Source organism: Cyanistes caeruleus, chromosome 1, assembly GCF_971803275.1.
Source record: "Cyanistes caeruleus chromosome 1, bCyaCae1.hap1.1, whole genome shotgun sequence".
Lineage (NCBI taxonomy): Eukaryota > Metazoa > Chordata > Aves > Passeriformes > Paridae > Cyanistes > Cyanistes caeruleus.
Genome location: NC_141701.1, coordinates 89142903 through 89169206, shown reverse-complemented (window position 1 = coordinate 89169206; position 26304 = coordinate 89142903). Strand labels below are relative to the sequence as shown.

At 43.6% G+C, this 26304-nt stretch overlaps 1 protein-coding gene and 2 long non-coding RNA genes across 4 annotated transcripts; 2 read left to right on the top strand and 1 right to left on the bottom strand.

The window, feature by feature from the left end:
* Window positions 1-5123: 5123 nt before the first annotated feature.
* LOC147655726 (uncharacterized) lies at window positions 5124-17377 on the top strand. The gene is made up of 2 exons (XR_015290493.1): window positions 5124-5354; window positions 16849-17377. It is a non-coding gene; the product is annotated as an uncharacterized LOC147655726 (long non-coding RNA).
* On the bottom strand, window positions 15845-20102 carry EDN1 (endothelin 1). The gene is made up of 5 exons (XM_086902246.1): window positions 19745-20102; window positions 19420-19561; window positions 18280-18438; window positions 17889-17996; window positions 15845-17128 (listed from the first exon to the last, which is right to left on the bottom strand). Exons 1-5 carry the CDS (start codon window positions 19806-19808, stop codon window positions 16990-16992), a joined length of 612 nt encoding a protein of 203 aa, XP_086758372.1. The 5' UTR covers window positions 19809-20102; the 3' UTR covers window positions 15845-16989.
* Window positions 19801-25619, top strand: LOC147655725 (uncharacterized). 2 transcript variants are annotated; one of them, XR_015290483.1, is made up of 2 exons: window positions 19801-19851; window positions 20716-21828. It is a non-coding gene; the product is annotated as an uncharacterized LOC147655725 (long non-coding RNA). The 2 variants fall into 2 exon arrangements; XR_015290486.1 differs by lacking the exon at window positions 19801-19851 and adding an exon at window positions 20234-20474 and having other exon boundaries at window positions 20716-25619.
* Window positions 25620-26304: the final 685 nt, after the last annotated feature.

The following is a 26304-nucleotide window of genomic DNA, read 5'->3' as shown; positions in this document are numbered from 1 at the left end:
AAAAAGCTGCACATCCTCACTTCCTAAACAAGAAGATTTGGGGGTTTGAGGCTCCTGATAGAAGGAAGTTGTTAGCAGTTGTCTTCCCAGCACATCCCAGATCTGTGCTTAGCTGTCCTGACACTAAGCAGCCTTGCAGCTCCCCCGGTTGGCACAGTGAATTTGTCAGCCTCACTCTACTCAGCAAGAGGTGAGGAAGCAGCTGGGCCTTCAACCAGCCCCAGTGTTCCAGTAGTAACACATCTGGGACATGGTCATCAAACACATTCTGGAGAAACAGTGAAGAGAAACAGGTCTGTGTCTCCCTTGCTAGCGCCCTTACGTTTTTGTGGTACCATCCATCTGAGCCAGCCGTGTAACTTGTGGCTGTGTAAGTAAAGCTTTATTTTTTTTCACCCTGCTAGAGCAGACCTCTGTCAGTACACAATGTGTAAAACTGGAGTGTCATGGGGGTCACAGCTCTGGCACATGCCTTTGAATAAGGATTTTTTTAATGTAAAAAATGCTCACTGCTAGAAACAAAGCAGTAGACATCTGGATTTGTTTCGCTTAGTAACTACAAGGATCCTGTTTTGCCTTGGTGATTCTCTGCACTCTGATTGACTTTTTCTGACCAATTTCAGGTACATCAAAACAGTGTATTTCATTCTAGAAAAAGAGCTCCCTTCCTATTTTTTGAGGGTTTTGTTTTTTTCTTGGTCAGTGCATACAGAAATGTAGTAAGTGCCATCAGAAAATCCTCCTGCCTGTGAAATTAGAGCCCTTGGTGACCTGTAGACTTGCACTGTAATAAAATTATTTTAGTATTTTGTATCCCACAGTTTTGCATGTAGGCTCCCTAGATTTAGAGGCTTATTAAAGAGTCCATAGGCAAGCTCATAGTCAAAGAGTTACAGAATGGGCAGGGTTGGAAGGGACCACTGGAGGTCACCTAGACCAACCTCCCTGCTTAGGCAGAGTCTCCTAGAGCATGATATTAAAGATTGTGTCCAGATAGCTTTTGGCTATCTCCAGGGAAGGAGACTAGAACTGTTCACCAGTGAGGAGTTATGCTGTTTTCCAAAACACTGATGTTCCTTACACAGCCATCTCTGCCTGTACATCCAGAAGAGTCCTCTTTTGACAAGAAAGTACAATGGAAATCCAGGAGTGGCATAAGAAATTATTTCTTTACATGATACTATGTCAGGTCTCAGCTGAAGTGAGAAAGAGTTAAACTGTTACCCCAAGAGCTCTTTGTCAGACTATGTAGACTGGGTTGATGATGTCAGGCAAGACAGATTTCCTACAGATTACAGAGGCATATCTGAACACTGAGTCAGTTCTTGTCCAAAAATTATGGGTAGATAATGCCCTGCACTAGCAGGCAACCTGCCATAGGGCTGCCACAGGCTAGCCAGATTTTGAACAGCACCCAGCAGGGCCAGCATTATGTGAGTCACAGAATTTTGCAGTTGGTGCCTGTAAGAGATGGCAGCTTTTATTTCCCAGCCTCTGGATTTGGTGGGAGCCAGGAGCTGCTGCACACAGGCAGATAGAGCACAGTAGCTGCTGTATCTCAATCTGTGCTGTGTTTGGTGGCATTTTTTTCTCCAGGTAAGATAGAATCTCATACAGCGTGTGCAGTGCCACTTGGTATGCCGCACTTCCAGCTGGGGAGGAGATCTACAGCCCTGAGTATCACTTTGCAGAAGCCACTGATTTGTGTTCTTATCTGTTATCTCTCTTCAGATTAAGTCTTGCACAGGCAACATGATTTATATAGCTCAGTGGAATGAGTCATAGAAATTAAATACCCTGTTATTTCTTAATCATGTCTCATCCTGGTCATTCTTTAAAAGAAGAAATCTTCCAATGTATCTTCAATGATAAGAAAAGCCTCCTTGATCTCTCTTTGTTGCTCAAATAGACACATTTATTTGTCTGTTGCACACTTACATGCTCATCTGCTCTCTCTGTCTCTCTGTCTCTCTGTCTGTCTCTCTCTCTCTGTCTCATGTTCTTGCATCCTCCTGGAGGTCCTGCTTTCTTATATGTACATTGGTACACAAACTACAACCAGGATAAAAGACTTGCACTTCCTAAGCAGCCTAGTTGATTTTTACTTGGTCTGGAGAGCCTTAAAATCTGAAAAATCATTGAATATCAACAGTGTGGCACTTTATCCAGCAAGAGAATATTTGTTTTCATAGGTGAGCTACCCAGTACCAGCAGTCCTGACCTGCCTGGCTATGGGGTGAAATGAGATGGAAGAAAACACTCTATGTTCCCAAGAATAGGCACAGGTTATCTTTTCTTTAACCTTCCAGTTTGTTTCCCCTAGTTGTTTGTTTGGGTTGTTTTACCCTCTACCCATTTGAGGTGTGTTTCTGGTTCAATGCCCCTGTAAAGGCCAGAGGAATTAGCATTGTTGAAAGAAATCCAGTACTGAATTGCCTTGTGTTGTCTGGACTTTGTTGTGGCTTCAGTTCATGAAAACCAAGAGATGGATAGCTGGAAGAGAGAGACCAGCTAGAGGGGGGCACTTGGGGCTGGACTGTGGTAAGTCCCCTTGAGGGGCCAGACATTTTTACTTTTGAAAAGAACACTATGAAAAAGTCACAACTGTGAGATGGCAGGCTGAGTAGGAAATTACATGTTCCAGGCAAACTGGAGAAAGAAAGATGCTCTTTGCCCTAATTTTCCTAAGTTACTCACCTCTGGTTCCCATCAGAGCTGCAGCTCGATGTTCTCTGAGCTCTGTTGATTTATTCCTCCACACACCTCCCCTTCCTCTGATGTCCCCAAACAGTCACCTGGGCAGGTCCCATGGCTGGCAGGGTGGGCTGCCTGCAGCTCCTGATGATTGTGGGTATCCCTGAGGACCTGAGGGCAAGGAATCTCCCTCCATGTGGAATCTCTTTGTGGAATCCATCTATTTTTTAACTCTATCCCAAACAGATGGACAAGGCTCAGGATGAGGGATGCAGTAAGGGAGCAATGGTGCTTTCCCAAAGACTGAGAGATGCAACCAGCTTCTGAATCCTTAGTTTGTCTCATTTTCTGTGAAAATTGAGTTATCCAAAAAGCTGAATTTTACATAACTATTTGAAATCAAACTTACCTATTTTGTTAAAATTATCAAGGCAGACTAAAATAGGAGTAGAGTCCTTGAGGGATGGTAGCAATACACTGACTTTTTCCTATCAGTTCTCTAAAAACTTGCTGTTGCTACACAAGTAATTGCAACAAGGGAGATGATAACTGTAACGAGCTGTCCTATTTTTAACAACAAACCAGGAATGAAAATTTTCTCCCTTCTCTGTTCTCAGCTTTGATTCCTCTTCTCTTTCCCCCACATTTAACCATTTAATGACTGGAAACAAAGAGGAAAATAAGAAAAAATAATGTACAGGAAACTGATGACATAAGAGGGGGTCTGAGTAAAAGAGAGCCTGTTTCTTCCATTTAATAAAAAAAAAAAATCAAAAAGTGTTTTGAAACCCCAAATTTTGAGGCTTTTTTAAAAAAAATTCATTTCCTAGAAGATCAAATACCTAATAAAAGTATTTTATTTTAAATCATGCAACACCTCTGTTAAACAAACCACTGAAAATTAATTCTGTACCTATTAAATGTGTCAATATCTGCTAAACAACGTACAATATGACTAAATCAATCTGACTGAATACTCTTGTATTTGGGGAGAAACATGCATGAATACTCTTTTGAGATTATTTCTGTCTGATGTGTCAGAATTTACTAAGCTGCTTCATAGACCCTCCATCAAAGAATAGCAGAAACCATACAAAATATAATTTAAAAATAGCTACTTATTAAGAAGAACAGATGGTGCATTCATATATCACAAAATTGCAAAATTTTAGCAACCTTGAATATCAAGTTCTTGAGTTGTAACTCATTTGCACTGGAAACTTAGTTAGCAAGTCAGAAAAAACACACTCAGAATTCTGCAGAGCTGTAAAAGAAGCAAGTGCTGACACATTAAATAAAACGTGTCTATTTTTATGTCAAGTCCTGATAACAGTACATTTTTTCATTTTCAAACATAAAGAGAGAAAGAATTCTGTTCTTTCCAGACTTGGCCAAGGCACCTGATTCACAATGGAAAATATTTTTATGTCTATGTCAGCATTACTTTGTTCCAAATTAAGGGCTGTGGTACTGAAATCTTTCTTTTATGATAGTGTCTATTTCTCACCAGTTCTCTTCTTCCTATAACTGTGCTGCGTGTTGGAGATGCAACACAGAGGTGTTTCAGTTCACTCAACTTTGCACATTACTTTTCATTTATGTCTGAATGCAAAATTACATAGTGAAGTGTGTCTTTTGTGATGCAACCCAGGGAAACCATGGAGGAAGAATGAAAACTTGAAACCAGATTTTTCAAGTGAATTAGTCCAAACCACATTTTTTGACTGAAATATTACCAGGAAAAAAAAAAAAAAATTAAATTGGTTATATGACTCTAAGGTGTCACTGCAAGTGTTTAGGGGCCAAGGCTGAAGACTGAAATCCCCCTTTCAATTTAACAGACTATCCCGTCACTTGTTAGTATCTGGAACTGAATGGCAAACTGAATGTGTTTGCAGAGTAATGTTCTTGAAAGACAAATCAATAAACTTGGAAACAGACATGTATCAACACTGAAAAAATGCTGGCATTATCCAGACAAGAACGCAAGGCCTGGTACCAGCAGCTGGAAAAAAGTGACATAAATTCTTAGCAATTTTGCATTTCACTGGGAGCTATGAATGGTGGGACTGAGTCTGTCTAGCTCTCCCTGTGAGAGCTTTCGTACCCTTGTTTAATGAATTCTTGAAGGCCATATGAAAAGTCACCTGTGATATTATTTTGCACAGTCCCAAGTCCTGCTGATGTCAGTTGGGCTTGAGGAATACAACAGGGACAGATGCTTTAGTTCCATCATTTACTGCCAGCATGTACCTCAAATACCTTGGACTTCCCGTAACACGTCTGGAATCACATCTGTAACTTCCATACCATCCCTGTCTGCTTTTCTTTCCCATGGTATTAAGCATTGAGGAAGTTGGGCTGGTTGGATACAAATGCCGACCATGTCTTTTATCCCTCTAACCACCTTCTGTTGCTTTTGGTGGTAGTGCCACCGCTTACCCAGGATGTGTTAGAAGCTGATGCCGGACCAGTAAAGTCACTTCTAGCAAGTGGCATCCTTACTGTCACTCTTCATTCAAGTCCACAGAGGCTGCCTCAACCTTTTCAACAAAAACTACCAACAAGGAGTAGCAGAGTACCTCAGCAGAGCTTTTTGTGCCATTGCAACGCTTGTGAAACACAAACACGGATGAACTTGAGAGCAACATCTCTACCAGGTAAACTGCTCATTAAACAAAGAGGAGATAAGCTAAGCTTGCTCCATCTTTGCACCTGTATACAGGTCTCTGGATTAGGAGACAAGTCAACAAAAGTCGATGTGCAGTTATTCATAAGAATGCAAAAGAGAGATTGTTTTCCTTTCCCTTGTTTTAATCCGCAGTTAAAGGTCAAAGTCAATTTAGAAGATACCTGTATCTTGATCCAGTGAAGAGAAAGAAAATACTACAGCTTACCCAAAGGAACAGTAGACACACATCTCACGTATGATTGGCTGTGAATATTAGATAACCAAGGAGAACATTTTTTTTGCCATTATCATATGTTTTTTTTGCATCAGACAGTACCCTCTGCTGTCAAACTTTTATGAGAAATTGATGCAAATCAGGGAAGTCCCATCTCACAGCTTTGTTCCCTCTCTTCAGCACAGAAAGCCACTTCATTAGGTTTGACTAAGTACCCACCTGGCTCAAAGACAGCATAGCTATTCACAGATGTCACCTATGGATTTCAGGGTAGAGCAATGTGGGCTGGGACCTGTTCCTTTCTGTATGTCTGATATAACATAAAGAAACTTCAGCTGACCCCTCCTGACTTTCTCAACAGTCGAGCTCAAATTGAGAAACAGTCTTAAACCAACTCTGTCAAGGAACGCCAGCCCTGACTAAACGATCCAGCTTTCTGATGGGAGTCAGACATGGAATGCATTCCCAAGGTTTCTTCAAACTGGGAGTGAGTACAGCGAGAACTGATCTACAGTGAGATCCTGGCATGTACTCCAAAGCTATTGAAACCAATACCCTCAGTGCTGTTTCTACATCCTTCTTAACTACACTGAAATTACTCTTTTCTAATAATTTCATTCTTGAAATTAGTCCTTGAGTTAGCTTACTCTTCCCCCCCCCCTTTTTTTTTTCAGAGGAGATTTCCCAATGAAAAATTGCCCTGAAAGAGATATAAATAACATCTGGGTGTGAAAAGTTCTTTAAACAACTGACTAAATCAGAAAAGAGCACAAAGAATTTTTTTTTCTTTTCTCAGTATGATAGTCATAACTGGTAATCTCTTCCTCTTGAGCCAACCCAGCTATGTGAGGGTAGTAGGCCCTCACAGCAGGAGCTAGACTCATTCAACATTTCATGGGGATAAAATTCTCCTCAGCCTAGCTTCCTGCTTCTTTCTTCCCTCTGACTTACTACCTCCTCAGGATAACCTAGAGTTAATTCATGGTAATTAAGCCTGTCCTAGAAACTCAGCTTAAGATGATGAGTTTCTCCTCCCAAGAGCTTCCTTTCTGCTATTTTCTTTACCACACCTTCAGTTTATTATACAGCTGTCATGCAGTGCAGCATCTTCTTCCTGCTTGCCTCAAGGGACATATCAGAAGTTTGTTATTTGTCTACAATTGGTAAATAGTCCTGCTATTCTTCTGTGAGAATTTCATATTCTCTTAAGCAAATTAGATACTTAATACATTACCCTCTGTTTAGTATGATTTCATCCCTCAAATGCTACTCCATGAGGTTTGCCAGTAGATACTTCCTACGTATTTTCCCCGCCATCCTATTTCTGGCCTCTCCACATCAACCTGTTCTCTTAGCTCACGCCCACCTCTTTTATCATTTACACATGGCATAATGTCTTGGGAACAGCCTCATTTCCTTAGAGAAGATCCCCTAGACTTTTGCACTTAACCATTTCTCATAAAATTAGACTGGCTGTACCTGTCCTTTGCTTCACCCTCCTTTGCTCCACCCTCATTGCATCTTAGAGGATGGTAATTTGCGAATATATCTGTTTCTAAACCCTTTACTCAGCTGGGAAGCATAATGTTACTTCACGGCAAATAGCATCCTGAGAATAAATTGTTCACTATTTAATTGCCACTAAATTAATGCCAGGTGGAGAACTTTGAGCAGATCACCCTGCTCTGCTCATCTTGGTGCGTTACTCTGGCCCTTCCTGTTTTGGAAGACAGTTCTTGGCTGTGAGCTTCACGGCACCCTTCGTGTCAGACAGGCACTTGCCACAGGAGGCTGCACAGACTGAGCCTCTCCTGTCTGACTTCACTCTTGCACCATTCTCACCTCTGTCTTGCTGCCTCTTCCAGATGTAGTTCCCTAGAGCACATGGTGATTAGAGATGTTCTCCAGACCAAGTTTCCTAGCCCTGAGGCCTTGTGGCCTGGACAAGGGACTCCCTACAATTGCCTGCATGCTACTACAGGCTGAAGGTCTGGAGAACTTCCACAGCTGGTCAGACAGTGTAGAATTTGCCTGGACAAGAGCAGGATTTCACTATATGAGACATTTCATTCATTCAGTAACAGCTAGTTAAATCTAATAATGTCTGTTACTCCTTTCCACAACTGATGCTGTGGTCTAGTCCAAGTCTTCCTCAGTCTGGAGGACACTAGAGGGGAATTTCACTCTTGGGAAGCACCTCTTCTGCCTGTGGTGAGGACAAGCCCTGGTGACCAGGCAACAGATGACTTCGGAGTAGCCACACTGAGCCTCATAACAAAACCTCATATTTGTCTACAAGCTTCCAGGAAAGAACAGAAAATGAAGCATCAGCCAACACTTCCTGTAGATCCAGGCTTGTGCATGCATTTGGGCAGCCGTGTTTCATTTTTCTGGTTAGCAAATGGTTGTGCAAGAGAAACAATGACCTCTGGATCATCCTGACTGCTCTGTAAAGAGATCTGCTGTAAAAGCATCTGCAATCTGCTCTAATAGCCCAGGGATGAGATTTCAAAGGCTTCTCCATCATGTGGTGGTCATAACAGACTCTTGCAGAACAGGTCTAGGACCAAATTCTGTACATGAGACCCTGCCTATAGGTTCTTTATAGGGTAATATATGTTTGGATAAATATTGACTTGTTCCTTCAGATCAGCAGACCCAGCCTTGCACTGAACACAATCATAAAGTAAAATCATGGCCGAGTATGGTGGACTCTGACCACTTTTGGCCACATGCAACTGTGGCCATAGCAGAATTTTGTACCCCAGCTCTCTGCTGTGCTGTAACCAGATGGCAGCAGGTGAAGAACATGTGTACTGGCAGTGGACAGCTCTGTCTCTGGCAGAGGCAGAAAATATACTCAGAAACAGATCAGCTGGGCTCCTATAGAGGCTGGACACTTGGAGCCGTGTGATTTCTATTCCACTGCTGCCTTTAAGATGCCACCATTTCCTACCAGGCTGGTTATCATCCATAAGTTTCCCACCTGGCCTTTCTGCCCTAGTTTTAAACAATTTTCTCTTCCTGGAGAGACCATCCCAAGGGGCTGAGAGTAAGATCTGGGGACTGTCCTGCTTCCTAGTGTTCATCTAGACTGACCTGCTTCTCAGATGCTTTCCGTCTCCCCAAACCTCATTTCTGCAGCAATGCCTGATGTTCTCTGGGCAGAGTGCTGGGAAGAGACGGAAATGAGCATTTGCAGACACTTTGAGCTGTCTCCTGAATAAATGGAAGAAAACTAAAGGATAGCCAGACAGCAGGGATTATTGATTTTATAGCTATTTCAACAGCTTCATCAGCAGTGGCATGTAAAAAGAGCTCATCACTTATAAATTGACTCTTCCAGGGATCAAAGGCCTGTCAGGCAACAATTAGTTCTGGTAATTTATCAGTTGTTTGAGCTTGTCAGGTGGAGAGAGAAGGCTAGTTCTGCATCAGCTCCCTTGCAAAGTTGTGGCTGTAGCCAGGGCCAGGTAGGATGTGCAGGTCACTCATTTGCTAAATATTTCATGTCCTCCAGTGTTCCATCAGTCTTTCTGATACCTGATCCTGGTTAGGCTGTCAGCTGAAAGGGAGGCATCTCTTAGCACACTAATGTCACCCCAGCCACAGGTTCTTTGTCTTCTTAACAATGTCCCTGTCAAATCCCTGCTGAGCAGCTAAATTAATTGGAATGCAGCAAAAAGAAGGAAAAAAGAAAAAAAAACACAACCAAAAAAACCCCAAAAAACCAAAACCTGTGGTCTGTTTTTAATTAGCCCATAAACTGTTCAGAGGTTCCCAGCTGTGCTGTACACCCAGAGAGGGAAAACTGAGGGCAAATATACTCTCTCCTTGTAGACCTCATGGTAAATAAAAAAATAAAATCCATGTTAACAGCAAGAGCTGATTTGAACGGATGAGAAGCCTGAGCAAAAGCAACCATTCTGTGTAGTAGTGCCTAGTCTGGGTGCTAAGAGCAGCTGCACACTTGGCAGAGCATCCTTTGCAAGGGCACCTACAGAATTTGGCTATACTGACCAGAACTCTCCTAGTTTAAGTGGGAATAAAAAAAGACAGATATCAAGGCAGAGAGCCTCTCGACTCTGGACTTTTCTGACAGTGGGGAGTAGATCCAAAATGTGTGGTACAACATTGAAAATAGCTTAATTGCAATGCTCTACATTGAATGTACACATATTTCCGTGCCTACATGTCAGGTTGGTAAAATGCCTTGAATTTCCTCTGATGTACTTGATAATGTATTTATACAATGATCACCTGATAATCTATTTATACAATCACATTTTTTTAAGAACAGTACCTTATTTGCTATATGATGGAACTCAATCCTGTACTTTCCTATGCTGAAGTTTCATTTTGCAACTTTGCTTTTTCTGTCTACTTTCCATGTATAACCACCAGTTTAGTTAATTTATAGTGTGGGTCATCAAAGAATTTCCAGTGGAAGTACAAACTGTTCTAGGAATTTCACATATGCAGGTTGCTTTAAAGCACATATGAACTTGCATCCCTTAATCACATTTCATGGTTCTTCAGATGTTCATGGAACACAGGCTGAAAAAACAACTACTCTCAGAGCTTTGTACGGAAACAGCTCACAAAAGTTGTGTTTGGTCACAGGGACAGAATGCTTTGGACAGTACAGGAATGCTTGTGTGTAAACAAAAATAAAGGAAAGACTGTAGTTTGCTTGGAAAGTTGAACCCTGTGCATGTATAGACATTTATAGAAAAATCTTTGGAGAAAAGTAATTACTCAGCAGAAAGTGGTTAGTTCAAAGAATAAATTTTTACTGTATAGTAATATCTAGCCAACTTTCTGACTTGCCTAAAGGGTCAACACCAGAACCAGCAATAAATAATCTATTGCCAATTCAGGGAAAAGGACGGCAGTCATGAACAATTTGCTTTTCAGCCAGGTGAAAGACGTCCTTGTGCTCATGATGAAGCAGACTAAGGGGAAGTAAAATTAAATTAGCAGCTTTAATTCACATTTGGAAGCCACTGGAAAGCACATAGCTGCAAAGTGTCCAGCTGGATGTGTACAGAGAATGACATAATGGTTAGCAAAGACCCAGAAGGAAAAGCAGCAGGCCAAGTCCTCAGGAAAAGCCATAAGATTTTAGAAAGATAGTGGATTAAAATTTCTGGGAAAACTAAGAAAATACTCTTCTTATGAAAACATGGAAGAAACATGGACGTCTGCTGAGGTGTCTGTTGATTATAGCTGTAGGCTATTGCTACATGACTGATCCAATAAAACCTTTCAGCTGGTGAAATCAGTGGTGTTCCTCCAAACTCTCCTGAATAATGCCAATTTAGTCCATCCGTAGGGAAGCTGGAATGACTGGAGAGAACTCCCAGCTGAGATGCTTTCTCAGAAAAATATGCTGTAAGGTACTGATAAGGCCTATGGGGTCATTTTGAGATGGTACCTATGGAAAGAGCAGCTGGCATGGAAAGCAGCCCCCATGGTGACCCTGCATCCATGGGGGACAGGAGGTTTACATTTCCAGAGGACTGATCAGGGCTGCTGGTGTGGATTGCAGCCACCCTGTCTCCTGTACCCTAAAAGGCAGGCTGGCAGCAGCATTGAGCATGGCTGGCTCTGATCAACCCAACAATGACCCCTCTTCTCAGCAGCATGGGTTCTTTCATTCCTATTTGCCTTGCTGCGTAATTAAGTCAACTGCCTGATGGATGTGCTGGGCAGCCCATGTGCAAGGAAAGAGAATCTCCTTTGAGGTGACATGAGAGGTACAATCATAAGAGAAAAAACCCACAGGGCACTCTCAAGACACCTCTCTAGCTTATAATGTCATGGTTCTCGTTCTGTTATGCTACTCAAGGGAAATCCTCACACAGGAAAATATGCAACTTAAAAGCCTGCACATTTCTGATAAGAATAAAGCATGCACTTTTTGTCCAGCTCTTCTGTCCCCTTTAGTTTCTTATCTAGTTTGTGAATATTATTGCTTTATACTCCTGTAAGAAATAAGAGAAAATTAAAATAAGAAACAAAAGGCAAACAATCTCTTTCAACAATAGGATTGAAAGGAGGATAAGAAGATGAGGAGAAGCTCTTGCCCATCAAAATGTTCAATACACATGGCTACCTTTGCACAAAAAGTCCTTAGAGCACTCCTTTTTTTCTTTTTTTATCATGATGGACACTTCATCAAGTCCTTGGTTGGATTGTGTTTGTGAAAAGAGATGGAGAAAGCAGAGAAAAAATGTAAATTAAACCTATATGACCAAAATACAGCACTGATTTCTTCTTGCCAGATTAGAAGTTGGATTTGTTTCTGGTGACTGGCACAAACATACATTTTTCCTTTAGCTAGGAAAAAAGTTTGTTTTAAGTTTGTTTTTTTTACTTTATTTCCTTGGAGGGAAAAACACAACAACAACAACAGTGTGGGCTTGAACTACAGTTGATGAACTCAAATAATTTCTGTAGCCCCCAAAATAGCTGGAGAGGTCAATGAAACCACAAACTCCATGGGGCTCATCCCTTTCTGAATGCAGCTTTTTTGAGCCAGAGGCAAACTGCCCTATCTTTTACCGAAGTGATATTTATCTAATTTATTAGTATCAAATGCTTGCAAGGAGGAAAAAAAACACAACCAAACAATAACAAAACTCCTCCAAATGCAGACCAAGGAAATGAAGAGCCACTAAAGACCTGTGCTAGTATCAGCAGACCTGTGTCTGTCTGTACCCTGCATGGCAATACCAGAAAGAAGGAAGCCTTTCTGGGTCATTTGCACTGGCAGAAATTATGCCTCTAAAGTTGAGGGAATTGTTGGCTGGCTGGCCAGCCCAGTGGACTTCAGGCAGAATTCAGGTCTCCTTGACCTGATCAGAGCAGAGGAGCTTGTCCCAGGCACCAAGACATACCAACTGATTGTTTAACCATATTGAGCAAAATAGGCTTCCCTACCATCTTTCACCTTGCTCAGATTTGATCAGAGATATAAAATAAAGAAAGACATGAACACTCATTCTGCCTATGGTTCTGAAATGTCGTTCGCACGATGTTTACCTCAGGAAAAACGATCTCGCCACTATCTTTGTACTTTATCTGCAGCTTTCTGTCTCTCTGCATACTTACACTTAGCACCACAGCTTCCAAGCATTCTCCTCTAATTAATCAAAAAGTCGGTCCTTTTGTTTCCTAGGTCACGAAGGAAGAACAGTACATTAAATAAAGATATTGGCTGGGGATAGAAGCTGGATTTCTACCCAAGGAGCCTAATAATAGTGCCTCGATGCAGGCCAAGTAAAAATTGATACGGTTTTATATACACAGAGGCAAACAGTTGAGTGTGAAAAGAGTAAACACCAGATAGCATTCAAACAGTGGTTTATCCAGCTCATTCTGTGTTTGTAAATACAGAAATGTGTTGTGGTGGCTAAATTTAGCCTAATGTAAGGAAACATGAACAAAGAGGCTGGTATTTGGTAACTTCTATAGGCAACATTAGGACATCCTGCAGGAATTATTTGGGGGCAGTTCATGATAATGTGATACAGATTAGGGTTGCCATTTCTGGAAAAATTAGGTCAGAATTATGTAGATAAGATGGAAAGAATTTCAGTAGCATTGTAGTATTTTCCTGACTTGAAGCCTGACTCACACGTCAAAGCTTTGTTTTATTGTATACCTTGTTTGATCTATAGTCAAAACAGCCTTTATCCAGAGAAAATGAAAATAAACCAGTTGAGAAAGAAAGAATTACAGTCAGCATTGAATAAAAATAAGCACAGCAAGCCTAATTTTGGAGAACAGTTGTCTTTTCCTGTGAAACTTTTTCCAGTTCCAGAAATGGCCATACTGAACCCAGGAAAAATCAGAGGAGGGAGATACACTTTGACAACAGCTCAGGAACAGAGATTTTCCTTGCTCTTGGTGTGAGATGGAATTTCAGTCATATGTCAGGTGTATTTTGGGCCACACTAGAAAGTGATGTCCCGCTTCCCTATATACTTCCCTCTATGCTTCTCAAATTTCATCCTGAATTAGAAGAACCTCTCACTTAAAAAGGAGATAGACCATGGTCATGAAAGGTTCCCTTTTTCAGAGCAGTGAGATTAGCTCTAGTTAGAAGACCAAGAGCTTTGACTCTGAAGCCTTGCCTCTGCAGTCAGCACAATGTTTCCTTTGGCTTCAGGTAGAATATTTTTTCACTCAGGTCGTTTATAATAACTAAGAATGTACTTTTACACTGCTCTGTGTTTGGTGCCATAAATCCCAGTACATATTATGCCTCTCTTTTCTCATCAGGGGCTCTAGCCTGAGTTACTGAATCTCTCTCTCCCACAGAGCTTTGAGAAGGAGCAAACCTCTGGGACAGACCCTGGTACTTGTATGTGAGCCAGTTAAGATAAAATGCTTCATGTTCCCTTTTGCTTATTCAATGAGACAAACAGACTGCTGAACTCTGCTTTTTCAGTCTAGCTCATTAATGCAAACCAGGGTAAGCTGCAGTTTATGCTCCAACACCACAAGGCAAAAGGGGGAAGGGGGAGAGCAGCATGCAGAAGCAGCAGTGCATCCCCTTCCACCCTTGCTACATGCCAGCGGGCCCCTGAAGCCAGCTGGGCAGCGTGAAACAGCTCCTGCCACTCTTCCCAAAGCCTACAAGCCCCTCCCATCAGGGCATCTTACTCCCCTCATGCTCTTTGCATTGAGGCTCAGGCTCTTTGCGTGACCCGGGGCACCACACAGAACCCAAGGCCCTCCAAAAGGCCAGTGAGTGCCCATCACTACACAAAGCTGCAGTGTGAGCAGATGCAGTTTACTGGCAAGTAAAGGAGAATGGAAGCCAGCTTTTGACTCCAGGCATGAACAGAGTAAACCTTAGAAGGAACAGGTTTATTTTTAGGATGGTCTCTCAAGAATCTCTTAAGCAGATAGCCAGGAATTTGGGCTACTAAAGCCCACCCACAGCATCATTTAGGCCAGCCACCTACAAAATCCAAATAACCAGCCTTAATAACAGCACAGACACTGCTGCAATGCACCTCCACTCGCAGAATTGATCCTCTCCTCACACTCTTTCTTGGGAGAGAAAACAGGAGCAACTGGGGTGGGGATGCTGATGCACAGCCCCTTCACTATCAGGGACATCCCACACCACCTGCTTGCCTGTCACTTTTTTTGAGTGAGAGGCAGCATCTCAACCACTTGTTTGTTTATTTTCCCTGTCAAAGGCAACCACTGCTAGGGCAAGAAATGGAAAACCAGGGAGCATTAGTGAGGTCTCTTCATGCCTGACAGAGGTCACTGATCCAGGCGCATCCCAAGCAGTCAGTGCTGGTGATGATGCAGAGATCAAAGGATGGCTCTGGGGGCTGCATCCTGCCCTGCAGAGGCACAGAGGCTCTGACTGCCTGGACCAGGCACTCCTGTCAGACCAGCAGTGTCATTTCCCCACTGAATTACTGCTCCAAAACACAGCAGAGCAGTGTGAAAGAAATATGATATGGACCTCACTGTCAATATTATGAATATTTACGAGAAATCCAGAACAATTTCAGAAATTTTTAGTGGTCACTACTTCAGTGTTTGGATCACACTCCTTGAATTTTATTTCTTTGCTAAGTTCAGCTTTAAAAAAAACAAAAACAAACCACTCAGTTTTATCCTTGGATTAACTCTTGTGGGGATTTTTTTCCCTTTATAGGATCAGAGATGATTAAATCAATTTATTTGCTTTAAGTATCTATGTATAACCATTTAAAGCCAATATTTTGGAAACGTAAAAAAATTACCTATTGATCTAGGTCTTTCCTGGGCTTGGGCCCCATTGAGGCTCCATTGAGGTCTTCATCTTTACCTTGCACGGAATGGGCTGAAATCTTTTGTAGAGCCTGGTTATAAGTAACATTACCTAGTTCAATACAGCCCACAAGTATTCCAGTGTGTTCATCTATACACAAATGCTTAACACCCATATTTAAATGCTATAGTACATCTACATCAGACACGTGAGAAGACTGCTCCAGGATAAATACATTTGCCCAATTTAGAGTTTGCCATGAAGAATTGATGAGCAGCCTTGCAGCTAGAACAAGCGTCATCCGCTGCCTCACATCCGGCACAAACTCTGATTGCCGTGATCTGGCTTACCTGACAGAAAGACAATCGTGTGCTCACACTTCACATGGGTCAGATTTGTACATGGGGAAATCTACCTCCATGATCACAGAGCCACAGACTAAGGAAAAACAAGCCAATACAGTAATTAAAAATATTTATTTCTGAAGATATTTACCTTGATAGGCATAAAGCATTTCCCAATTTCATACAGAAATACATAAAACATGCATAGACCAATATGGCCTACTTCAATGTGTATTCAACATGGTAAATATAATGAAGAACTTGTGTGAATATAAATACAAGACACAAAAATAAGCACGTAAGATTCAACTTGTCTGCAAATTCAACAATGTGAACAAATTCACTGCTATAAACATTCACCCAATATTAGCCTTTTGACTTAATTCAAAACAACCCTTTGTCTCAATGCATTTCCACCAAACAAAGCCCTGAATAAATCTTGCAGCAGCCTCTGGTACATCCCCACTTCAATGCATTTTTGGTAGCATGTAAGACACAACAACCTCTATTATTAGAACTTCAGTTGTCCAAATATCCTTGTTATGGGGAAACTTAGTAGTGTCCTCTAACTTTTATTTTATGTTGAAGGGTCCTTTGGTATCCAAAGCCAAAGGACTTTGACTATGCAAACTATCAGAGTGCCTAACCCACATTCAGATAACTCTGGTTGTACAAGTAAACTAGACTTCTGAAAAAAGGCAAAGGGTTGCAGCTGATTAGTAAAGGCAATAACAAGGTGTAAAAATACTCTAGTAGGAGTGCAACAAACAGTATGCGAGGTAGACATGTATATATGCAATAAGTCCTGATTAAAGTAGCACTGTGGCTTTCATTTTTGCATTTTAATCAAAAGGTAGAGTTCTTTGAAGTTTGTACACTCAGATCTTGCTTTCTGTCCTTGCTAAGCACATCTGTGAGGTCTTCCTTGCAAGATGCTTTTGATGTAGACCCCGAAAGCTGCTCAATCGATGGGTAACATTCCAGGAGCAGTATTTAAATGTTTCTTCAGACAGATGGCTTTTCATGTATGTTACTGCAGATTTCCCTTCAGCCCTTCTACCCATCCACCTGAATTCCAAAATGATAAAATCCTTTGTCTTTATATCTCCAAATACAGGACTTCCTTAGCATTTTGCTCCGCTGTGCAAACACTCGGACAGAGAGGCCCTTCGCCATCATGGAATGTTGGAGTCAAGACAGAGTTTTTGTGATGCTTTGTCAGCAAGCAGTGTGGAGAAAGATTCAGGTGGTCTTCCCACTAGGATGCTTTCAGGCTTTCCCGGACGCTTTGCCTTTTGTTTGCCCTGTTATGTTTGAGCTTTCGCCCTTTCTGGAGCTCAGCCTTCAGCTTTGCGACACTGAAGGAAGCTTTGATACTGTTACCAATGGCTTCCAGCCTGCGAAAACAAGAAATGTACATTTAGCATTGTGATAATGAAGATGCGTATCCAGTGTGAAAAAAACCTAGTTTTTGCTTAAATAAACCTCATTCTAGATTTCTGCTATAGGACCCTAATAAACTGCTGTTTGCTATGCCTCTCTCAGAATCAAGGTAACTTAAGATACTTGAAATGTTTCATAATTCATAATTTCGATGCAAACATTAAATTAAAATAGTCACTCAAATAAAGACACCTTAGACTTCCTTAAGTAGCCAGTCAGGAGGTCTCCAGTGTTTTTTTTTTGTTTCATCTGTGTTGTTTCTTTCAGGTAAGCCTAATCCTACTTCCAATGAATGAGTGCATTTTTTCAAGTAAGCAAGCAAGCCCCATTTTGAAAAAATTATTTAAGACTTCCAGGGCCTAAGTCTCATTCAACATCATCAGGCTGCCTGCTCCCGTAAAGTCCTGTTCTGCTTGTGAAAGTAGCACTAAAGGGTCTTCAGTAGAGGCAAACCTGTGTATTCCCTACTTTTCCTTGGGAATGTGGCTGAGCACTGAATGCGAGCGGAGGACAGACAGTGGGCTGAGCTCAGCACGCGTGTCCTCACAAGCTAAAAACCCAGAGCATGAAGAAAAGCCCGCAAAATATCCTCACTGATTCCTCCATAACTCTCAAGCTGAAACCACCAGCTAAGCCCAGGATGACCCGAAGGCAGGTGAACTGTGCTCTCTATTGCTGATCCGGGGAACTACAACAGGATGAGAAGAAACTCACCGCTTCATTTTCCTGCTGTCAACAAGCTGTCGGTTCATGCATTTGGGTCCAATGCAATTGCCGGCTTTGATGCGGTGCCGTGAGGTTTTCTCCTCTGTGGACTGAGCCCTGTTTAAAGGGAAAAGGTGCTGCTGTTAAAAAAAAAAAAAAAAAAAAAAAGCCAAGTCTGCAGTCTACAAGGTGAGGCATCTCATCAACCACTTCTCAAGGCATGTAATAAGCAATCTTTCTGGGCCAAGCCATAGTATGTATCATAGCAGTGTGAGCACACATGTAGGAGGCAAGGCTTTGGGGAGAGTATTCGCTCAGCAAGTGCCAAAATGAGTAAGTGCACCACAATCCATCCCTTTCACATGCATTGCCTTTTAAAGAGTAGCAACAAGAGACGCACCAGAAATCTTTGCCTGCCTGGCAGAAGTTCAGACATTTCTTGTCCTTCTGGTTGGCACATCGGCATCTGCTGCTTGGTTCAGCAAGCATCTCTGGTACCATGTCCTTCAGTGATCTTCTGGGTCGAGAAGGGCCTCCGAGACCATATGGAACAGTCTTCCTATGATCAAAGAGACAACATGAAAGTCATTCAAATAATTATGTGGCTTCAAAACACTATGGGGTATTTTGGGCAATCTTATCAATGGCATTGATTACACGAGTAAAGGTTGTGGGATTGGGAATGCCACATTAGTCACAGCTTCTATGCAAATGCTTCTGATGATCCTACAACATACTCATTAGCTTGGCTACTGACAAGGATAATGACCTTTTAATTGTGATTTCACAAGGCTGCTGTGCCTCCCTGTGCAATAGAAAGCAATAAAACCTCATCTCTTTGAACTTTGGCTACTGCCAACACTGAAAGAAGCAGTAAAAGTGAAGAACTGATCCTCTCTCAGAGAAAACCCAGCGGCAGAAGAAATCACCAGAATCAGTGTTTGCAGCCTTAGGTGATCCTCTGTCTCACTACTTTTTGGTGAGAAGGGTGTAGAAATGGATACTGTGTGTAATCCTACTAACACGTGCCACACATTAATTTGGAGCAGAGAGCAGCAAAAGGCAGCTAGAGCCACCCGGTGTCAAAGTATTCCTTCCAACCTCCTTAAGTTGTCAGAAAGAAAACCGCTCAAATTCAGGCTGGCAAAATCATGCCTTTGGCATTTTGTCTGCTTCTGATTCATAGTGAAAAGTATCCCGCAGCCTTTGCTGAGCAGCACCCAAAGGGAAATACTGCTGCCCAGATTTTAGGAAGGCAGGTGTGTTAGGGCTATTAGGAGCTATCTGCCCGATCTAGGTGGCCAAATCCTGCTTGCTTTCTTCTGGTGAACAGTCTTGCTGCTAAATGTGTCAGAAAAGCAGGAGCAGGAAGGTAAAGCAGTAGGAGAAACTGTGCAAACAACTGTTCCTTCTTCCCCTTCCCATCTCTGCAGGGGGGTTGTGGTTCTTAATTTTCACCTTCACACCTCCCCTCCCTTTCTTCCTAACCAAAGGGGAACCCGGCTCCGGGGAACTGCCGAAACCCCTCCGCTCCACTCACTCGGGGGTGTTGATCCAGATGATATCGAGGTGGCAGAAGTAGACGCACTCCTCGTCCATCAGCGAGGAGCAGGAGCAGCGCCGGGCGCGGCGGTGCGCGGCGGCGGCGGGGGGCGGCGCGGCGTCCACCTCGGCTCCGGGGGCTGCGGGAGGGAGCGGCAGAACTCAGCACCCAAGGCAAGACAAGGCAAGGCAAGGCCAGGCAAGGCAAGGCACCCGCGCGTCCCCTCCCGCCGCATCCCTCGGGCAGCCCTCCCCGGAGCCCGGCTGCGACCCCCGCGGGGCCGGCCCCGGCCGGAGGCGAGCGGCAGCGGACCGGCACCTACCTGCCGGCAGCAGCCCCGGGCACAGCACGAACAGCAGCGAGACGATCATGTGGCAATAATCCATAGCGGGCGGCGGAGGACGGATGGGAGAAGCGAGGGGAAACAGGGTAAAAATTAATAAAAGGCGAGGGAGAAGCGGAGAAAGTGTCTCCCGGCGTGGGGACGGAGCGCCGTGGCGGGTGTCCTGCGTGGCGCGGCTCGGTGCGCCCCGGCGCGTCTGGCTGGCGCGGCGGTCCCCGGCGCCCTTTTATAGCGAACCCCCATGGAGCGGGTAAACAGCCCCGGCGCTATTTTATCCCGAGACAATGTTATTCTCCTATTAGTCACCGCGCGGCAACGTGCGGGCCGAGATAAGGCCGGGGCTGGAAAGGAAATCGCCTGCAAACTTCAAGAGCGGGGGGCGGCGGCGGCGGGGGGCGGGGGGGGCCCGGGGGCGCCCCGGGGGCGGGGAGGGGCGAGCCCAGAGCCGCCAGGGGGCGCCCTGCCCGCGCGTCGCACCTGAGGGAGGCCCTGGGATCCAGGAATTCAGGGAGTCACGGCCTCGGGGATTCAAGGCCCAGGGCTGCGGGGCTTCGAGGTTCACCGCTTCGAGGCTTCAGGGCTTCAGGCCTCCAGGTTCTGGGCTCCACCTGCTGCTTCTGCTACTGCCATGGGGAGAACCCTTATACGGGATGATGGATGCCTGGCTGTGCTGGACCCTGCCCTGCTCCCCTCAAAAAGACCCTGCCAGGTGGGCTCTGGAGTCTCAAGAGCTTTGGGTTTGGTAGCAGCATTTGGCACCAGCATTGGTGGAGGATTGGGGTAGAATCTCCCTTTTCCGCCATGGTAAGGCAAGGTATTAGTACCTGCGTTTTAGGTGTGAGCAGGTGTGTAAAGCCAGGTAGGGAGGGAAGAACCGTGCCTACCCTTTGCTGTTGGCTCTCACCGCTAATTCTGTCAGGGTCTTTTTTCTGTCATGTTTGTGTTTTCAGCCTTCTGTCAAGGAGCAGAGTCAGAGTGGAAGCTGGACGCTTGAGGAGTGGCTGCAGCAGTGCCATCAGAGATACAGGCTTGCATGGAATCCACTGAGCTCCCAACTCAGTCCCTGACTATAAACTTAAGTGAACTCAGAATGCCTGTGATCCGCCGTGGAGCCGTCGTGCTGCAAAGCGTGCCAGTTTCACCTATGATAAATAGATAAGGCTCTCTTGGTATTTGTGGTATTTCCGTGCACTGTGCTGTAATAATAGAAATGACCTTGGATATCACAAAGAGCGAGACTGTTAAGTGCAAGTTGCATTGTGGTCTGGCAGGTGAATGGCCAGTTTTTTAAAGTATCAAATTATACTGTGCCACTGTATCATAGCGGACAGACTGTCTGCAGCCGTGCTGAGTCAGAATAAAGGTCCATTTAGCTGGTATCCTCTCTGCCACAATGCCTGTTAGCAGATGGTATGAGAAGGAGTACAAGAAAGGAATGCAAGTGGAGACTAATCCTTTCCTCAGTGTAACCTCCCTGCTTCTAACAGGATGAAGTGTAGGGGCTTTCCAAGCAATAATGAACATTTAGACCATTATGCTGAGTAAACACCAGTGGCCCCATCGTGAGATGGTCATATCTGTTTATCAAAGGTATTCTAAAAACTGCCCTGTAAAATATCTGTGAGTGGAGAAAGATGGGTTATACAATTTTTTTTTTTTTTTTTTTCACACCTGTCCAGCGTGGGAGTCTATTTTCCAGAGCAGGGATTATATAGTCTTGTGTATTGTGTCTCTTTGTGTATGTAGGGCAGGATTTACTGGAATGCCAGTGTATCCACACATATGTGTGTGAATTGCTGCAGTCATGATAAGAATCTGCCAGCAGAGGTCACACAGCTACACACAAAAAGTAATCACAGACCTCTGAAGTAATGAACTTTATCAGTGTCCAAAAGTTAGGGAAGAAACTAGGTGACTTTTTTTTTTTTCTTTCTTGGTATTAAAAAAAAAAAAGGAAAAAAACATGAAGCAATTGTGTGGGTTGAAAGATAGCAGCAATTGTTCTGTATTGAGTACAAACATGCATAGCCTTTCCAGGCCTGTCACTTAAAGACTGTCTTTCATACCAGTGCTTATTTAGATTTTTTTCTTGAGATTCCTTTTTCTAAGAAGTGCACTTGGAGCCAAAATGACTCACACTGGTGTAAGATACTTTCAGCTTTGTCAGAATGCCTTGTTAGAAAGTATTTTGTTAGCTGACAAAAACAGCATGCATGTTTCCTTTGAGCAACAAGGCACAATCATACTTCTGAAGGTGGTGTTCTTTTCTACTTTTTTTTTTTTTACAACATCTTCAGCAATTTTTCATAAGAATTCATAAATATTATTGTTGTCAGAGATCCATTTCCTCTGATTCAGCGATTTTTGATAGCTCCACTTTCAGATCTTGAGACTAACCAGAACCAAGCTTGAGTAATGCAAAAACAAACTTATGTTCAGTTTGTTACCAGTGGCTTGGGTGGGTCATTTCAGGCCACCAGGATTGCCAGGCCAGGAGGTGGGCTTTCCCAGGAAGAGGTAATCCTGAGCCTTGCTTGGAAACTGGGAGGTACCGGGATCAGCCCTGTGCCACATAGAAATATCCTTTGGGAATCAAAGAAGGAAAATTTGCTCACTTTAAAGCTGTTTAAAGGAGGAGTCTAACAATAGGGGTCACAATAGGGGCCTTGTAAAATCTGCTGAAGAGGACTAAGCTTTGGCTAGTAGTCAGTGTTTGCAGGAAGGGAACACAAAGTCAGGTACTCCATGAGTTATCCCAGTGCACACCAAGCCAGATCACCACAAGAGCTGGGAAGTTTGCACCATATTTTCACTGCTGCCCATGTGGACAAGGGTGGAAGCAGGAGCTGAAGCTGGCTGCTCCTGCAGCAGGCTTTGTCCCTTTCTAGCTGGAGCACCTTGGGCAGCCACCTCTGATACATTGTGTTACAGGGCAAAAACTCAGCTGACCAGCCAGGCTGTGGTTGTAATGTTCCAGCTGGAAAAGGCCATGGCACCGACTTTCTAAAGGACATTTTTTTTTCAGTGTTAGAAATGTGAAATGCCTCCTTATCAGCAAGACAATAAAAGGAGATTGTAGAACTGTGCCTTTCTGTCTAGGGAACAAGGGGAGCAACACTCTGTTTTCTGCAGATTTGAAACACTTTTCTCAATTAAGAATTTAATTGAGAGTTGAATTTAATTGAAAGTTGCATAACGTGTCCCTTTACTTCCCTCACTGCCCCTCTTGCACCTTACTTTCTTCTTAGGGGCTGTCCCATCTGCCCATGCCCCTTTTTATACAAGACACAATTTTTTTACATAATGTGCAAGTCAAAGAGCTAACTATGCTGTCCAGAGGGACCTGGACAGGCTTGGGAGGTGGATCCATGCAAACTTCATGAAGTTCAGAAGGGCCGAGTGCAAAATCCTGTGCAGGGGTCATGGCAATCCCAAGCCCAAACACAAGTTGAGAGATGAATGGATTGAGAGCAGCACTGAGGAGAACAACTTGGGGTTTTTTTTGGGTACTGGAACAGGCTCCCCAGGGAAGTGGTCACAGCACCAAGCCTGACAAAGTTCAAGAAGGGTTTGGACAATGCTCTCGGGAGCATGGTGTGACTCTTGGGGTGTCCTGTGCAAGGCCAGGAGTTGGACTTGATCCTGATGGTTCTCTTCCAGCTCAGCAGATTCTGTGAATCTGTGATTCTATGACTGGGGATGTTGGTTGATAAGAAGCTTCATGTGAGCTGGCAACATATGTTTCCAGCCCCTAAATTCAACCATATTCTGGGCTGCAGCAAAAGCAGTGTGGGCAGCTGGTCAAGGGAGGTGATTCTGCCCCTCTATTCTCTCTGGTGAGAGCTCACCTGGAGTGCTGCATTCAGCTCTGGGATCCCCAGCACTGGAAGGACATGGACCTGTTGGAGCAAATACAGAGGAGGCCAAGAAAATGCTCAGAGGACTGGAGCACCTCTCCTGTGAAGACAGGCTGAGGGAGTTCTTCAGCCTGGAGAAGAGAAAGTTTCAGGGAGACCTTAGAACAGCCCTTAGATACCTCAAGGAGGGGGTGACAAGAAAGCTAGAGAGGGACATTTTACAGGGGCATGTAGTGATAAAACAGGGAAGTACACTGAAAAGAGGGTGGCTTTAGAGCAGGAAAAAATTCTTTACTGTGAGAGTGGTAAAGCACTGAAACAGATTACCCAGGGAAGCTGTGGATGCCCAGCCTCTAGAAGTGTTCAAGGCCAGGTTGGATGGGGCTTTGAGCAACCTGGTCTAGTGGAAGGGGACTTGGAACTGAATGATCTTAAAGGTCTCTTCCAACTCAAATCATTCTAGGATTCCATGATAATTTGAGCTCTTGGAAATTACTTTATTCTCATCTGTCACTACCCACGTCTATAATGTGTTTAATTCTCCTTACAGCTGTGAGTCTCCTTGGGCAGAAGTCTAATTCTTTGCAAACCAACTTTCTTCATTTCTCCCCATCTCTAGTTAGTGAGGTTTAGCAAAGGACATGAGTGCCTGTCTCATAATACATTTGTGGATTCTGAAAGTGCTGAGGAGAGGACTAAGGACAGCCACTCATCCAGCAGCCTCAGCCCTTCCTGTTTGTAACATGTGGCCCAAAAGCATCCTGTCCAATCTCACTAACGGTGTTTCAAAGTTACAATTTCCTTTCCAAAATTCACTCCACATACAAAATTGTATTTAAGCTAGGGAGGAAAGTTGCAGCTATACGATCCTTGATGCAGGAAAGCCTCTATCAGAAAGCTCTTCCAGACCATACATGTCCTGACACCATGTGGCAGTGACTAGATACCATTTAAAATACAAAAATCAAACTCCAGTTACAGCTGAAGTAGATGAGAAAACCAACTTTACCAAGCAAAGTTCACAGTTTCTCTCAGGGCTAAAATTGTTATTTCCAGTAAAACAAGTAAGATGGTTTGCAGAGATTCAGGTTTCAGAGGATGAAACCTGTTGTGAAACTTTCCTCCCACTTACACTTTCCACAACAAAGAACTGCAAGCAACAGGAAGATATTTCACTGGACGTAAAGTCATCTTTAAATGAGGGAAACATCAGGTGGGAAAAGGGAAAGGCTTAAATAGCCTGGGAATAAAGAATCCATGTAACTTTCAGGTGAGAGTTAACAGGAACTTTTTCCTTACTTCAGCTGTCCATTTCTGCCATGATATTGTGGGAGGAAGAGTGTCCACTTCCCACTGAAGTGAACCATAGGGGCATTGGAGGCCCTTGGCTGTCCCCTGTCCCAGCAAGCTGTAGCAGTTCCTCCTAAAGTTTCCATCTTTAACTCTGCCATCGGCTCTTGTGCAGGAGCAGCAAACAGAATACCAGGAACAAGGCAAAAGGTTGCGCTCTGTGGGTGGAATGTGGGCAGAAGGTGACCTGAGCCCTCCTACCCAGGCCTTGTGAAGGTGACAGAGGTGCCTGGTATTGCTGAGGGTGTGTCCTGTGAGGCTCAGGGTGGCTCAGGTGGGTGATAATTTCTGCTATGATAGCTCGAGATCCTGCAAACAGAGGCCCCAAAGGAATTCAATCCGTAGCTCTTTGGCGTTACTTACTAACAATTTGTACTGTGGTGCTTAAGTTTTATTTAATTTTTTAATTGGCCAAATTCTCATGTTAACATTAGCGGAAGTTAAAAGACAAAGACCTTACTCTGGCCCAGAAAATCTTAGATTGGGAAATATTCCAGAGAAGGAGCTTTCTGTTTTATGCCTGGTCTCTTGCAGACAGATCCACCTTCAGCCTTGTCAGACACAAAATGCTGGTTTGATCCCACAGGACTGTGGTATATTCTCATATCTGTGCTTGGACTCTTGAGTTTGCTTTGGAAAAAAAGAAATATATCTGCGTGATCTTCACCTCCATTCCATCACTCAAATTCAAAATACAGCATGAACTATGTCTTCTAGAAGTGTGAAAAGATGGTAAAAGGTTACATGTATGAGCCTCTTAAGAATGAGTTATGCAAGTAAGAGTTCAGCTCTTATAATTTATGTAAAGATTATCATCAATAAATACAGGAGATTAGTGCAAGGACTGCAACAGAAGGCTTTAGCAAAGAAAAGGAAATTATGAAACAGCGTCACTTGTAGAAAACCAGATCTACTTTCATACACAGCCTCTTCCGCAAACACAGCAGCATATGACAGAATACTTACTTGCAAATAACAGTTAGTGGAAAATGTGCTTTATCAGGTTTGTTGACTTACTTCTTGGCAAGTCTGGCTTGCAAGGAACTCAAACCCAATGCTTCTTCTGAAGAAAATCACTAAGAGCAGTTGCTGTAACTGATACCTTACTCCTACCAATAGGGCATTTCAGAGTTTCATGTTCTTTAATTACAGTCACTTTCCCATGGCCTTGTCAAAAAATCTGCAATGCCATCCCAGTTTCCAGAGCTGGGAGCTGAAGCATGGAGGACCATACTTGTGCCATCAGACAGCAGATATGGTTTCTGAATTAGATGAAGGTCTTGGTACACCTGGTGTCTGAATTGCCCTCTGGAGCACGGAAAAGAGGCTAGG